At 43.2% G+C, this 17,737-nt stretch overlaps 1 protein-coding gene across 2 annotated transcripts in view; it reads right to left on the bottom strand.

The window, feature by feature from the left end:
• Positions 1-17,737, bottom strand: part of CEP112 (centrosomal protein 112) — a 3,147,769-nt gene that overhangs the window by 1,442,481 nt on the left and 1,687,551 nt on the right. For both annotated transcript variants that reach the window (XR_011305153.1, XM_069655053.1), the window contains exon 19: positions 4,173-4,280. Coding sequence is in view for 1 of the 2 variants with exons in the window: in XM_069655053.1 (XP_069511154.1) it covers positions 4,173-4,280 (108 nt within the window). In the remaining variant the exon portion in view is untranslated. The remainder of the gene's footprint in view (positions 1-4,172; positions 4,281-17,737) is intronic.

Here is a 17,737-nt window from a genome sequence, read left to right as displayed (position 1 = left end):
TGTTTCCTTCCTCAGCTCACATGGACCCACAGTAGTGGTCCCACAGGCAAACAATACAGCAGAGTTGCATTGCCATCTGATTCGTAAAACCAGTGCACATTTGCTGTCAATTGTGGCTGGCACTTCTTCCGGCCTCTCAGTAAGAATTATGACTCAAAATGAGCAACAATGCCTTTTGATTGCGGGGAGGAGGTGGTCTACTTAATTTTTGTCAACAGTGTGTCTGGCGCAGAAGGGTCCTTAAGATACATGAGTTTGGTGTTGTATTTCCTGTCTGAATTTAGACTCCCAGATTCTTTGTTATCACCCTCTCCTTTCCCCTAGGTGGATGTACTTAAGATACTTTAGGTCTTGGGATTTCTCAAGGGCTCTGGCCATTGCAGACTCCGAATCTTTAGGGTGTATGGAGAAAAACTGAGGATGGTGATATACTGGGGAGGCTGGGGGGATCTCTGTGCAACTCCTCTGCTGCGTGCATCACAGAAGGTCATGGGTCATCACGATACATCACACAGTCAACAGCAAGAGACCTCGCCACAAAAGCTCCATGAATTCAAGGGGATTTCTTTTATACAATAGTTATTTCACTGCTCTTGGGATTAATGCTAAACCCATTAGAACGTAACTACGCTAAACACAACCTGAATACAATCAAAGGCCATTGTTCCAAGTTTTATGTATACGACTGGATTTCCCACATGTGCATTTTGAGATTATTTACTTGAAATACATACTTTAAACTGTGTCTGGGAACAAAACATAATTTTTCAACATCAAATGACAATCCCATTTCTCGACAAATGTTCCTGCTATAGTATATTTGTCGGAAACTGCCATATCTTAAAAGGGAAGTAAAACACCTAGTTACAGCAGCCTTTCAGGTGCTGTGCAAGAATATTAATGCCAACTCTAGAGAAGATATTCTGGTATTCTCTGCCTTGCAATGATGACACATTTTCCGTGTGCAGGCCCACTGTGGCGCACCAAGTGCCCCTGGCTGGTGTCGCCTTAGTGACCTAAAAAGTCCATTGTTGTATAAGCAGCCTTGCAAACCTGTACATGCAGCAACCAATAAATACTTGTAGGCTCTACTGGAACATAAGTCTAGTACAAGAAAAGAAAGAGCAATTTTATATCTCCGAGTAAAAATTGCATAGATCGTGCCATGACCTAGCCCCTTTACAGCAATAGACTAAAACATTTGCTACAAAACCCGGTTTCTATTTAGGCCTTGGACATTTAGTGATTTTTAATTGAACTAAAAGATGATTACTCTAAATCCTTTAACAATACAGTCAGCCAGGCTGCACAGCACTTTAAGTGTCTCCTAAATGTTTTAGGGGAGTATGAGAATATGTGCTCATGTATGCAACCTCCCAAACCTGCGCAAAAATATAAGCTGAAGAAGTCACTGCGGGGAAAGTATGATGCGACAAAGCAAGCAGTCCGATTTAGCAAAAGGCGTCCTGCTTAGGCCAACAGAGCAGTAGAGTAGCCATGCTTCAGTCAGGTCATACTACACCCCTTGTAGACTAACAGTCATGTACCTTTACCCACACCAAGCTACCTTTAACATCAATTAAAGAAATATAGAAGAAGTGTTTATACTGATGAGTGCATGATCACCATTATTTTACATTAGCTGAATACACTACATGTAGGCTTTGAGATTTAGTTAGCTGTTCATGAAGTATAACACTCTCCCCATCGCAGAGAGCTGGAGCCAGACCCTCGCTGAAAAGCACACATTCCCAAGTTGCAACATTTACACAGCCACAGGCCAGATGCCACGCGATGTTTGATTAAAGCAAGGGGGGGGGGCAAACACTTTCCCCAGGTTTTGTTTTGCGGTAGTGAGGTCATAGAAAGCAACATAAAATTATACCAAATCCCAGAGTATAAGGACAGACTACATCAGGTTTGCTGTTTTCCCATAGCCATGTCCCAGAGAAATATAACAACTTGTGTTCTTAGACAGAACAACCAAACGTAGCTCAATAAAGTTCACGGGTTGGCAGAAGCTGAACAGTAAGACACAGAGTAAAATGATCACAGAGCTAGAACAAACATGGCACATGACTGCCCTGAGTAGGATACATTACATTCACAGAGCTCTCTTAGACGAACAAACAGTTATTCAAAGAAATCATTATCCATGGCTCAGTCCTAATTAAGGAGTAGTAAACAACAGACATTTACACATAGCTTACATCACATGCATGCCACAATGATAATGCCAACTTGTGAGCCAATACACACAAGCACTATTAGTCATACTATAGCATTAACCAGGAATCAGAGGTCAGCTCAGTAGTTCACATTTAAATCACACTGCCTGAATGCACTAGCAAAATAGAGACACTTTGTGGCAATATACACCGCGTGAACACATTCTGTGTCATTATGAATGAGCAAAATTTGACAGCAGCAAGGTCCCAGCACATAAGGTCAGAATTCTTACAAAACAAGGGGTTGTCTGGGAATCTCTCTGCCAGCACGAACACAGCCCAATGACTTGTTCTTGGGTGAATAACCCCTGGGAGAGACTAACAAATCTTTAGCTCACTGTCCCTTTCACAGAGAGGAAATTTCCCTGCATATCAGTCTTTGTCCTGCCCAGGGGCAGTCCAGCACCGAAACACTAGACAATTCTCCTCTGAACAAGAGTACCAACAGCAAACCCATACACTTGTTTCAGCCTTGTTGGGCATCTTCAGTGAGGTGAAACTGTTGCCTCTCTAAGAACAGTGAGCAAGGGACCCACGTCTGGATCCCCCTTGTAACTCGGGGTGAGACCCAAAGTTAATTTATGCAAAACAAGGGGGGGTCTGGGAATCTCTCTACCAGAACTGGGCAGGACAAAGACTGATATGTGGGGACATTTCTTCTCTGTGAAAAGAACAGTGAGGTAAAGACTTGGTTGAGACTCTCCCAGGGGCCACCCACTCAAGAACAAGTCAATGGGCTGTGTTCGTGCTGGTAAAGAGTTTCCCAGACCGGCCTCTGTTTTGCAGAATTCTTACAATGTGAACTCATGAGAATCAGGAAGGACATGCACGTAGCCTTTCCACCAAGCAGGTTACAACTGATAATACACAGTTCTTAATGGTGAGAACAGTATTCTGGTGCCAAACCACTTAGGTCACTTATGACAGAACTTAAATATTATATTTTTGTGTCACACTGTCACATCTCAAAATAATGATTGGTCAAGAGCGCTGTGCTCACTCACTCACTCACTCACTCACTCCACATCTACTACTTCTGAAACAGCCAATAGGGGATCGAGTCGGACCGTTACAGGTTTCAACAACCACCATCCAATCTCAGAGTATGGGAAAGGACGTGACTTTACTGAGTATGAGCTAAACACCAGGCACTCTATTAAACACATGCTTAGAATAGGCCAATGAACGTGTGTAATGTATGGAATCATGTATACTGCAACTTATGCCAGCCAATCACTGTTGAATAAATTTAAAACAAATGGTTGCTTTTTGCTTTCTGTAACCACGATATAACCATGAACTCACTCTAGTAGAATTTGAATGGCTTTTTGATATTTGCCTATCCTTGCAGTTATCATATATCTTTGGTTTCTCATATCTTGTGGATGGCATTTTTGGCTCTTTGGACTCCTTTTTATTAATGCAAAAGGGACTTGCCATACAATGTATAACTTAGCGGTCTGGTTATTTAACCTCTAAAACCACAACCACATTTTCCAGGCCTTGAGACGCAACATCGACAAACGTTCCCTCTAGACAAATACAGTACAAATGCAACATTTCCAGTGCTGCTCAGAATCTTTGGAACTCAATCCCAGAGCAAAGGTTCACTGGTGTAGAATGAACATACATCATTTACTTCTCATGTCTTTGTCTCTTAAGGATCAACTTTCTAACTCCCTTGTTCATCCCTTTGTTGTGTGGTAACAATACTCATATCTCTAAGAAAATACATGGTTTGCCTGGTTGCCACTTGATGACTACTTGGCGGCTGAGGCGTGGAGCATAGACTACTTTCTGTATGACAAAACACTAATGAAAAACTTTCAAGCCTAAACGTTGCGATTTTATCACAATACCAACTCTTACAAAACCAGAAAGAAAAGAAAATACAATATGGACACAGTCAGGCAAAGGAATCCCACAGAAAAGTGGCAGACTGACCTGTTGCTCATATCGTTCCTTGATCTCCTCCAGCTGCAGTGAAAATTCTTTGGCTTGCTTCTCACGAACAGATTTCGATCTTGTTAGATCAGCTTCAACTTTTCCCATCTTTAAAGATAACGAGACGGTCTAGTTAATTTCACAAATGTGTTTTTTAATGGTTGGTTTTAGACGACTTAGCCGAGAGCCATGAACTGCCAAAACCGTATTTGAGCATAACATCACACCAAGTATATGACTATTAATTAGCATGGCATTTGTAAAATGTAGCACGAACTAAGAGATTAGCTGAATTGAAAGAAAGTGGCAACCTTCATGAACAACTTTGTCAATTAATGTGCCAGAACACAAAAATGCTATGATCCTTTGGGAACAGAACAAGGAGAGTCAGCGAAAAATATACAATGACTTAAAGACTAGTATGAAAAGGCACATTTCCTAGAACAATATCAAATGCAAGCATAATACTACTTTTTGTACTGAATTCCACCTATATAGTGCTTGTGCTTCTTCACTAGGAACAAGTGATAACAAAAGTCCTATGACTCTTACACAAGTTACCACCAGGTGCTGTCTCGACAACAGTGCCAACAACATATGACGACACAGCAGCCAGCTGGCCATGCACTTAGAGTGCCAAAGGGCATATGCAGGGAAGACAGAGGGGTAGGGAGAGGTTGGGCGTAGGTTATAGAACATTCGCAGTGCACAACTAGCCAAACTCCTTGAGGACCAAGTACAACTTTGGGTTCGGTAGGTAACATTTGGGGAATTCACCAATGGACTTGGTGGGACATGGGGTGGGTTTTGCCAGCAAAGGTAGCAGGAGGTGGAAAGACAAGAGAGGGGCGTGGAGTCGGTTTAGAAAAAGATGCAACCAGTGACGATTCCGAGAAAGAATGAGAGGTGTTTAAGGGCGCGCATCCTTAGATGAGAAAAGTTGAGGGAACGTGGAAAGGCTGGAAAAGTGATCAGTGGTGCGTTAACAAGGGAGAGAATGCGGATGAGTCTGAGTACAAGAATTTTGTGTAGAGTGGTTCGATGGAAGTAAGTCAGCAGAGTGAGTGCCAGTATAGATAATCTGCTGGGATTCTCCACTGCTCTTTTCAAAGGAGCCGCTTACTACTTGAGAGTAAAGAGGAGGAATTGTAGCTGTATCAATCGCATGAACGACTGCATGGGTTGTTTGCACATTCAGCCGCTCTCTAAAAAACCCAATCAGGGTATATAAGTAGTTTAAACTTTCCAAAAAATTGATTGAATCCAAGGCATGAAATGTTTTTATGTTCAAAAAAACTATAATAACAACCATTGAAGTTCAGTTGTTTTTCCAAAATCCTTTTATCAACAAACAGTTTCCTCAAAGAAAAATGAGTCTCATAATATGAGAAGTCACAAGTACTTTCTTAGCGAGGAAGAAAACGCCACTTGCATTTTACATCAGACCAAAAATTGCCAATGCATTTCGAAATTACATTTCCTTCATCAGGGCAAGTCTGTAAATAACGTGTGCAAATTTATAACATAAAGAAAATACAGAAAATAGTACATCATAGTGCACAGTCACATCAATATCACAATATAAGGGACATACCAATCCATTGTAGTAGCAGAAGTAGTCGAGATTGGGTGATGGATAGAAATAGAAAAGGAAAAGAAAACAATAAGGATCTGTTCGCTATGAGTTTAAAGATAACAAAAAATGTGGTGTGCATTTTACCTGACAATGGTAGATTACATGCATGGGAAGTGGCGTGGTCCACGGGAACAATGTGGTGAACAGAAGCTGCCTGATATAAATCAGCGCTTTCGTACAGCCTTCAGTAGATAGGCTGCAATGTAAAACAAGCATTCAGAATAACAAACGGGTGAGATCTGTGCGTGGAAACAAAGTGGCAGCGTATAGTTTGCTTACCGTGAGAGCAGCGAGGAATAGGAGTACTCCTCGTTGCTCGCTGGCGTGTAACTGCGGTCTACGCATCGGAGCGTTGCCGAGGCAACGCTTCTTTCTATATACCACGTGACCGCAACCCGGAGGGGCCCGCGGTGATAAGTATAAGGCTGCATACGAGTCGCTGAGCTCGATCTCAGATATTAAAACCAATTAACTGCCTTAATGTGTATTAATGTGGAATTATGGAATGTAAAAAAGTAAAAAACAACAAGTTAGAAATACTAGAAATAGAAGAAATACTCCGATGTAAGCAATATAACAAAAATCAGAAAAGAGTCATGTTTACACACAAAATGCTGGACGGCACCAGGAGTCAAGTTCAGGAAATACAGAAGAAAGCTAACAATGCAGAAGTAAACTAACAATGCAAACACATGGTAATGATAATCTCACACATTTATATGCTTGCGCCCCAACTCGGGGGTGTCGACAAGGGACGGCAACTGGGGCGCAAGCAGAGACATGGGACAATGGGTCAGAGCGCTAGGAGGGATCTTGCAATTAAATTTATGGCACTTCAATTATTCATAAAGATATTACCCACTCCTACTGAAAAATGGTGTCGTCGCCAGACGTCACCTTGGGTCCTAGACAAATGTACAGGAAATACAGCAGGGTGGCCTTAGGTCCATATTAATGCCTCACACGGGATATACAACAGCATATAGTACTGACAGCTAGTAACATATACATAGAAGCAAAGAAATTAAGAAATCATAAAAAACTGTGATAGTTAATCTCTTCATTAATTCCATTGGGAACCAAACTGCCAAGCGTCAGTTCAGCGCGTCTCTTGTTCTCACGGAAACGCAGCCATTCATTGTTGCAATTGACAAGTATCAAACACTGACAAACTATGCTCATCCTAGAACGTGAGACCAAGGCCTGCTCCAGCCTCAGCGCCCCCTGCATCTCTGCTGACCGACTCATCCCCTCCCTGCCAAGGCCCGGTCCACTGAACCCATGCCCCCTATTCCTTTTGAATGCATCTGGTCACCAGACCCTTCCCCCGGACCACTTTCAAATCACCCACCATATACCTAATCTAGAGTGGTCATATATTCTGGCAACACTAACATTTATCTCCAATCTGTTTGAAATCGTGAGGCCCCAGATACCACAAATCAGAGAAAGCCCCTTCTGATAAGGCACCTGATGGAAGACTCCTAACCCATGCCCCCCATAAAAACACGGGCCAATCATGTTTGTTAGATTGTCTCCTATGTATGACCTCATCTATGACACTTGGTGCCCTTATAATGTGCTGCCCATGTATTTGTCAGCAGACTGCTCTCGGGCAGCAGAGTTCTTTGCTTGCATTTATTTACTTGTATACATTTTGGTTTCCTTGCAATTACTCTCCTGGTCTCATTCCCTAGTGGGGTGTGTACTTTATTCTGTATATTGGGACACATGCATGCTAAGGTGCCAGCCTTCAGTGATCATTGATAAAGTACATGGCTCGTTAGGGAGCATATCGTAGAAATACTGGCTGGATGTGAGGTGACAGTAAGGAAGTGAAAAAATAGGAATCAGAACAATTTGAACACGGTGAACGGCGCTGCGGTCAGCAGACAGCACTCGCGGTGCTCTCCCTGTTGCGCGCGCGTGCCCGTTGTTATAGTCGCGTAGGAATGAAGTGGCCGTGGCTTGGGCTACAAGACAAAATAAAGTATTGATGCTTATTACAAGCTTAAATTGTAGTATGAATGTAACACACAGGTCCTTTTAGTGGTCAAGTCCATGTACCAGTAAGTAAATACTTGATTAGTTGAAGTTGAGCACGTTCAATACGGCAGCAAGTATAAGGTTGAGCAGAGTAGCAGGACAGCAGACAGCACTTGCAGTGCAGTAAACAAGCCATCCTCCAATCAAAAGGTAACTCCTACAATGAAAGAATCATGCAAGCAAACTCAGGGACTAGAGAACTCTTCTCGATTCTACGGGAACTAGAATCCCCTGCCCCCCTTCCAGACCACTGTAACAAAGATGCACCTTGGTGTTCTAACATTCAGAAGGCCCTCCTTGGTAAAATATCTGTACACCAAAAAATCAACACCAAAAAATCTAAACTAGCTTCATCTGTCCAGACCCACGACAGGCAACCCACACTGGCCAATCATATGCCCAGATTCGAATTCACGCCTGTAACCATTACAGAAACAACCAAAATCATCAATGGCCTCAAACCGTCCAAATGTCAAGGTGACATCTGCCCAGCCTCTCTCATAAAAGACTGTGCCAAAGAGCTTGCCCCTTTCATTACAACCCTAATTAACAACTCATTCTCCTCCAGCAACGTACCTGAAAATCTCAAAGAGGCATGGGTATTCCCACCTTCAAAAATCCAACACTAGACCCTAACGTCCCCACGAACTATCACCCTATCACCATGGTACCCTTACTTCGCAAAACACTGGATAGAGTAAGATTCTGTGCAAATACAAAAACACCAAGAAACACATAACCTCCTCAGCCTCCGACAATCGGGCCTCTGCTCGGGGCATGGAACAGAAACTACCCTTTTGGACCTAAAAATCCAAATGGATGAGATTAAAGACAAGGGCAATATGGCTATACTCCTCCTTTTCGATCTCTCAGCAGCATTTGATTTGGTAAACCACAATATACTGTGCAAACACCTTGCCACTGCTGCCCACTTCTCGGCCAACACCATAAAGTGGATTGAATCCTTATCTAACCACACCATGAGAGTATTCTCAACCATCGCTGCACTTCCACCAGCCCCATTCACCTGTGGAGTCCCCCAAGGATCATGCGTCCCTCCAACACTATACAATGTCTTCACCAAGACACTGTTCGACCTCCTAGATAAACTGGGAATCATCTACACTAACTATGCGAATGATACCCAAATACCAATACCCATCACCGGAAACCATAATACAGACTCCAATACCCTGAATAAAATGTACCTAACCATTCAAGCTTGCATGGGGAAAAACTAGCTCTGCCTTAATGACGAAAAACAGAACTACTCCTCATCGGCAATCAAGCTTGTCTAAATAACCCCTTTGACGACTACAAAACATTTATCAGTGATGGCAACACCATCACCACAGCCAAGGAGGTGAAAGCCTTAGGAGTTTATCTTGATTCGTCACTAACCTTGGCAAGGCAAGTCAATGCTATCGCCTCGGCAGCGGCCTACACCATCACTCCCAGCAGATCTTTCTTGACCCCGGACAACTGCATTACCATCCGATCTGCTTACTCCTTCCGCCTCGACAACCCTTGCTTCAGACGCCAAAAAGCCAGAGGCTGCAGCTTCCCAGTTGATTGCGGCCAAACAATGGAACTCCATGTCTTTAGCACTGAGATCAGATCCATCCCTATGCTCCTTCCGCAAAGGACTCAAAACGTGGCTCTTCTGCCAAGGTAACTAGTAGTTAAATCTCATGCTCTGTCTTTGTTCCTAGGCAGCTTGCATTAGGTAACCTACTGAATCATGTAACAAAAACGCAAATTAACCTTTAATTTGATTTAACCTAATGCAACGTGCACTGACTGTAATCTAAGACATATGGAATTACTGTAACCACCACGCTAAAGTAACTAGCGCATAGATGCCCCCGGGCTAAGTGCACTTCATAAATGCCTAAATAAATAAATAAATAAAGGAGAAGAAGATTTGAGTGTTGACAGTGAAGAGTTGATAGGAGAAGCCGTAAGAAGAGATCAGGGCACCAGGAGCTAAAGCATAGAGTGGAGAGAAGTGATACCCTTCACTCTTGTAGTTTTTGAACTCCTCGACTATACATGGTATACATGGACAGGAGCAACAGTTGGAATTGTGGCTTCTGGACTTACAGCAGACACATTCTTGGTTGGACCTTGATTTGGGTTGGTATGATCCTAGCTTCTTTTCTTTTGGTCTTTCAAATTCCCTCTGCTTCTATGTGTACCTGATCAACGCATAACACTTCTCTGTCCTACATTCTAGTACTTAGATGTATCTAGTAGAACAATCGATGCCCTTAGTAACGTTGATGGCCTGTCTAGTGACGGTGTGCAGCGAGTAGTCATGCCTTCACTTGTTTCGACAATACACAATATCCTACTTGGGGATCATTTGCTTTGTAAATACAACAAATTCACAGGTGGTTGCTAGTATCCTGCAGTGGTTTAGTTCACCGTACTCTTCAACGATCCTCCAGCGTAACAGGTGTTTATCATAACATGTTTCCATTCTCTTGACAGATTCTGAGTGTGCATCAAAGTTGTTGCCATCTTTCAGAGCATACACAGCAGGAAGATTCTCAAATACATCCTGCCCATCACTACCCAGGACATGGTATAGAATTGCGAACTTCCTGCCTGGCATCTACCCTCACCCTTTAACTGCTGCAAGGTAATTTTCAGAATTCATTTTTTCCACAGCATTTTCCAGGTGACTGTAGGAAGGACACAGGGGTCAGCACACTATGTGCATAGGCCATATCCACTTACTATAAGCTGATCCGTGGCAGACTAGAAGGCAGACGATTTGCAGTTGTTATGTATCTACTTACACTCGGATACGGCAGTAGCAGGTAATAGGCCATGCTGTCTTAGATAAGGCTCCAATAGCTTGCTTTCGTGGCATTAGGTGGATTGCAGCTGATAATGAGGATGTGCGTCACTGAGCACTAACAGATCCAGGTGCAAGAGCTGTCAATGCGCTTTCGCCATTTAGCACCGCCCAATCTACTTTTTACAGCAGCATGCAGCATAGTCCATCGCCCACAAGGAACCTTCTGCAATAGCCTTTGACAGGCTTGCAATGTACTCATTGGGGCTGGCTGAGCAAAGTAACTGGGCACAGTGTCTTCTTGGACTCACTCAGAAGGGCGCAAAGAAGTTGCATGCAGTGGCCTCACTGGTTCATCTTCCACCAGTGGCGCCCCCAGCCTTTTTTCATAGGAGTGGCCTGATGAGGTTATTAAGGTAGCACACGAAGTTTCATTCTTAAGAGGCTGGTGTGAGGGGTAAGCGTTTTTAGAAGGGTAGTATTGGCGCCCCTTGCAGCGCCTCTTTCTTCCACTACGGCCACTGGAATAGGAAGGCTTATAGGTCCTCATCTTGGTAAAGATAAGTTAGGATCTTAAAGTTGGTACAATGTGTGCATTTATTCACTATGGAAGATGTGCGGCAAACCCGGACGCTCCTGTCTTGGTCCTCTCTAACCAAGAACGAACCCGCTGCCCGCACATTTGACATTCACATACTACCCACTCCCAGATTCACACACACACACACACGCTCGATCACATCCACAGACCTCCTACAGTTCACACACCCAAGCACGTCACCATAGAAAGGTCCTGTGGATCAAGTGGGTTTTTAGTGCCTTCCAGATGTGCAGGTGTTTCTCTGTGAGATGCATACTTTCGGGGATATGATTCCCAGTGTATTCCCAAAAGCCTAAATCTTTGGCCACCATTTTTGTTGTTGTTATCCGTGGGCATCCACTGTTTGCAGAGATGAGGTTTCAAGAGACATAATTAGGATTTCATTGGCCAGATATGTTTTTTTCCCTTGTTCCAGAAGGCTCAAAGATTCGGACATAACACCTTGCATTGCATTCTGGCAGCAATCGAATCCCAAGGGAGGAATATTAGCCCTGTCAAGACATGATCCATCTTTTTAGGCCTAGAAACAGTCTTGCCACCGTTTATAAAAAAAAATTAAAAAAAGATTGTGTAGGCATCTCTACATACAGAGCATTGCAACCGTCTGACATCTCAAGGCCCTTTCTCGAGTGAATTCAACATTCTGTCCAAATTGTAAAATGTTGGCAGATTTTTGTTTGCATATGTAGTTGACGGTGGGTGTTTTTTGTGATGGCTTGGATGAATGGGTGAAGAGTGTGGCTCTTAATCCTAAACAGTAAAGTAAGAGCGTCTGATAATGACTACATACAACAATGCAGAACATAGCTATCGTATCTACAGAAATACCTTTTTTCAAAGCGTCCCTATCATGGTGGCAATTCTTCAGGTTTGTATTCATCTTATGTTTGTTTTCCAATTGGGCAGAGCAGAATATAGTAAACGCAGAAGCTGGGCACCATATAAAACGTGAAATACGTAATACGCACAGTGGTAGTGATAACCACATTGAATATTTTCACCTCGGAACAGCACAACACAGTAGTTACTAGCATTGCTTTTTCCTATTTTGATCAGGTCTATTACAGTTTTGCACACTATTAACAATTAAACATCATATAGCACGTCCAAAAATTAAACATCACATACCACGTCCTTTAACAAATAGAACTCGAGGGGCCATTGCGCTCATTTAAGGCAGCAAGACACATTTCTAGTACTAACAAGAAAAGGCAAAAGCCACCACTAGGAAGTGGAGGGTGGATTAAGGGAAAAAGAAACGGGCTAAGACTCATTACTGTCAACGACAGGCTAGAGGCTAGCAGTTATCAGGGGCATGGGAGGAGCTTGCTACTGCCAGGATATGGGTTTTTAAGAGGTTGGGTGCTTTTACAGTATGTTACAAATGTTATCAGTCTTTCTCTTAAATAGACCAGCTTGTCATTTCTGAGTTTGTATAGGAATTGGGTAATAACATCTAATATTACTGTGCCGAGAAGCGGTAAGAATCCCACATGAAGCACTACATAAAAGAAAAATTGTATTGTTAAATGGCAAATATCAAACCATGCTTCACTTACAGCTCTGAAGTCTGAAGTTTTTTGCTCCTCATACCCCAGTGATAAATGCACACTGTGAAACCACTAGCAATTCACTTTGACTGCCACCCCCATCCCCTCTCTACACAAATCAAAACTATTAGTGCTTGATCACATCTACTACGGTTTAATGGCCTTAAAGCATCTGACTGATGGAGGGTGCTCCATAGAGGGGAGCCCTGAAAAGGATGGTTGGTCCTGTAAAACATCTGTATTACATCATCTGGAGCATTAGCATATTTTGGAAGGCTACCTTAGGGTTTTGATCGCCAACTTTCAGGAATGCTTTCGAGCTAGCACATCAAGGTCAGACCTTGCAAGTAAGGGCTGGGTGACGCTTTGGGGAAATAAGCCATTGCCCAATGAGAGGCATAAGAGAAGAAGATGTGAATTCTATATCTGCTCGATTGGTAACAGTGGGTACTTACGTGAGTGAGGCAGGAGTACACAGGCCAAAGAAAGAATCTTTTCATCCTACTTTCTAATTCGAAAAAATGTAAAACCTTTCCGTTTCCTCAAGATTATGTTGAATCGCTGTGATGGTTAACTACTGGATTTGTACCCAATTTAATAAGCATCTGTTCTCTGGTGCTGCAATCCCATGCCCTTGGGCTGTGTGCACCTGATAAAACTAAATCACATTAACACCAAGGGTACAAGAGGGTGGGACGCCAATAAACGCTCCTACAACTTTGGATACATTTTCTAAGGACCATGTTGAGCACCTCAAGTAAATAATCGAATGTGTCCTCCCCATCGCCATGAATGGGACATGGGTAGGTGCCGAAGGTCGGGGGAAAAAGTCTCTTCCTTTGCCGACCATCTACCATAATCAAGAATAGGTCCAGAAATAAAATGAGAAGTTGCCACAGCAGAGAGAATTTCATAGTAACCGGGGCAAACCGCAAAACGTCCTCTGATGACAAAAATGCATAGGAAGAACGGTTTAGGCTACATCTGCTGCTCAGGCATCAGATGGTGTCCAATAACCACAAGCTCATCACAGAAAAAGCAGATGGTCAATAATATTGCAAAGACATACGTTATTTAGGCTTCGGGACGCTCTATCGATCCCATTAACTGGAAAAGTCAGAGTCCACTCCACTGCCATTGTTTGCAATTTAGTACTTGACAGACAACAGAGCTCTCAGAAATCGTCAATGTCTGGAGTGAAGTACAGGCCCAACTGTTACCATGACCACAGAAGATTCTACTTTTATGATGTCAGTGGATTGTTCCATTTAGCTGGGAGTTAGAATGGCATTTCCTCTCACAGTGTGTCATCTTGTCTTCAAAGGAACATTCTGCGTGTACCAAACAGCACATTTGGTTGCCAAAACAGTAACAAAAAAATGGGAGTGAATAGTTTGCATCTGTCTGCATTTAAGCACTTACATTAAAGTGATTTCAACATTACAAATGCTAGCGGACTCCTTATAATCAAACTCCTAGATTTTAGTCTCCTTTTATTTATTGCCAGACTCCTTGTACAATCAAAAAAACCTATACATTCCAGGGTTCTGTTTCGGAAGGGTGCTTACCTCTGACTGAAGAGAGCCTGTTCACATTTCATAAGATTGGTTGAGTGTGTCCACGTGGTAAGAGCAAGCATGACAATATTGCAATTGTTAAGTACATGTCCCACTGCTTATCGTAACATGTTCACAAACCGCAACTTGCATGTGTGACTAATATTTTTTTGCGTGTGTCCTTCCACGTTTCATACCTATGCGGGATAGCTGTTGTGCAGGGAGGATAGATAGCTCAAAGGTAATGCACTCTTCTTGTGTGTAGGATGAAATCATGCAATATAGGTTAAATCCCTGATCAAGTGGTAAGAAGCTGGAGTAGTCTGGCAGGAAGCGCTAAATAATCAATAATAATAACTTGTAAAGGATTGGAGAAGGGCATGTCCTGAGCTATACTGAGTGGCCAGATGAATTTGCAAGTGATTATCGCTCTCCCACCTATGCTCTGTACTAGCACCACCTGCCAGCTTTGCACCCCCCGACCCCCGTTTCAGATGGGCTGCAGCAAAGAGGCTGCACAGTAAGCAATTCAATCTAAAATAACTTCCTGGCTTAGCAACCTGATTGCATTTTCACAGGCGGGGCGTAGAAGACCCAGGGGACACCTTGGGAATTTTCTTTCTTTATTTATTGTTTTTTAGTCAAAGAACTGAACTTTTCGCAAAATTAAAATAGCAGTATGTATTAAATCACATATATCATCACTGTATAAAACAAGGGAAAAGAAAACGGAAGGAAATTAAGCACTTCTTCAGTCACAGTACAAAATCCTTTTATTTGGCAGCGTTTTCGTCAGCCCATCCAGGTTTCTTTCGCTGCAAGGCAGAATCAAAATGTATTCAGTTTCAATGGGTAAAAACCAGTTCCGAAACAAACAAATGCTCAAAATGCTTTGAAAATGTCACCATTCAAGATCCAGCCTCTAAACACAAGGCAGGATCAAAATGTATTGAAAGATTCAGTGGGGGCTGGGGAGCCCAGCCTCTTTTAATTTTTTCGCTATCAGGTGGTGTTTATGCACCACTCACAAGCAAAACTATTGACCGATTACAGCTAGGAGGGTGATGACATGTTAGGAGGGACACATCTTCTGGGTGTTACTTCCCTCCACTGACTGCCCGTGGCCATACTACTGCCTATGACTATTCCCACCTAGTACCTGCCTGATCCCATCCAAAACATACGCTACTGGAATCTTTTTGATCTAGCGCTATCAATCAGTAACATGGAACTTTGCCCCACCAGTGTTACTTCTAAGATGTCTGCTGAGGGTGAATGTCTTGATTGCCCTATAAATGTCCTCCTGGTTTAATAATATTGTCTTCCCCAGTTGTGCTTTGAGCCACTTGATTTATATCTGTCCTTTGTCCTGAAGTCCTTTAAAAACAAGCATTGACAAATTGTGTTTATGTGATATATAGGTATATAATGCTCCTTTCACATGCCCAGAAACTAACACCGTTTCTGGTTTTTGCAATCCTAAGGCCAATTAGTGCCATTCTGGAAAAAGCTGATCCCATTGCTACGCAAAACGCCAACATATTTGGCTTTGGCAATGCTTGTCACGTTCCACTTTCTACAGTACCATCGCAGGCTTTTCCTGGAGTTTTACAGGATTTCACCCAGAAATACCAGGAACTGTGGGATGAATGAAGAAGGATTGTATGCAGTGAACACTTAACACGAGAGGAGCACGGATCTATGGTGCTAATGCAGTCACAGTGACGGTGAGCCCTCCACCCATCCATCCATCCATACCAGGCAGCGACCTCCAGGGCACCTCCAGCACGCTCCTACAGTAACCACAGTGCACACCTCTTCTACCCAGTGGTGCAGCTTTGCAGAGGCAGTGTTGGTCTGTGCAACCTGTTGTGTAGCTCCTGCCAATGCTCCCATGTTTCCTGAATACTCGGTTCTCACTCTCATCATGCCACAGGCAAACATCACATCGGTTCTTCTGTAACAAAGGCAGAAAGAAATGTGGGGGGCTTTATTCGCAACACATTATGCCACGAGCATTGGATATGCATCACAGGATTATTGTAGGTGACGGACGTATGGTACATATCCCAGTCTCTCGCCTGGGGAGTACACAGGTCTATGTGTATGTCGTGCAGTGTGCATAGGAAAATATGTGCAATTATCCCCAAATATTTATTTTCCAGAGGTGGATCTACCATCATTCAATTTCATATAAAATTTCAAAAAAGCCAGGCAAGCGCACACCCACCCTGTGGATGGTCGAATTCCTCACAGTGCAACAGGAAAAGCCTTGCTTTTGGGGCGGGACGCAAAGGCGTTTGTCACCTTCTGCTAGGGTTAGAAACCCAGGTGTGGCTGAATTGAAAGCTTAGGGTCTCATTGGTCGCTGCTGGTGGGTTTTGGGGTCACTTATGAGATGTGTGCACTTATAGTGGTGTTCGGTGGAAACTTCCAAAGGACCATCGTGCACGTTGGACTAGCTCTGAGAATACATTTAAGTCAGTGCTTCAATAGCACCGGGTATCATTCCATCCTTTATACTTTCTCTGTGCCATTACAGAAAGAGACCCACCAAATGCAAATCAGTCTTGCACCGTTACGCGAAAAAAAGTTTTCAAAAGAACAACAAAAGGAAAACTATCAATCTAATGCGTCAGAAAAGTGAAAAGCACATCAATGTACTAAGTAGCAGCGAGACAAAAGAAACACATGTTTAAAAACAACATTCACAAATCTGTTCACAGCTCCACTTGCTCCTAAAATATGGCCACTTCGAAAACAAAGCTTTCACCCGGATGCACTCGCTCTCCCTCACAGGGCAGCTTCCTGGCCTCAGAGCACCTCTACAAGATCTGTGGCAGAGGGCTGAAGCTTCTGCGAGCAAGACTTAAAGATGACCTCAAGAGAATGCAGTTGCACTGTTAGGGGTAGGCTTACTAGGCAGAAGCCATAAAGTGTGACATTCCTCTACTGGTGGCACTTCGACAGGGTGCATAGGGACGGTTAGAGAGACCTCCCTCAGGAAGAATGTGGGTTAGTCTCCAGTGTTTCTCTCTAAAGTGCTCCGAAGTGGGTGTTCAGGGAAGTCTTATATAAAGTTAAACAGATATATAGTATGAACAAGTTAAACTTTTTAGCTAAGATGTAGACAACTGTGAGATCCAATGAGAAACAAATAGTTCTTGGACCATAGTCCCAAAAGTTACCATTGTTAAATCCACAGGCAAATTAAAATGGGGTTTTCTGGTCACGTTGCTAAAATGGTTCTAGAAAGGGCTCTTGTGTTAGCCTCTTTGCACTGCAGGGGGTCCCTGTGGCCAAGGCACCCGTATTTCGGGTCGGACTGGGTTCACAAAGGTTACTAGGCGGCAGTGGCGTTGCCATTTCTCCC

Source organism: Ambystoma mexicanum, chromosome 3q (genome assembly GCF_040938575.1).
Source record: "Ambystoma mexicanum isolate Mex_15411 chromosome 3q, UKY_AmexF1_1, whole genome shotgun sequence".
Lineage (NCBI taxonomy): Eukaryota > Metazoa > Chordata > Amphibia > Caudata > Ambystomatidae > Ambystoma > Ambystoma mexicanum.
Note: the sequence above shows the minus strand (reverse complement) of the source record. Positions and strands in the feature narration are given on the sequence as shown.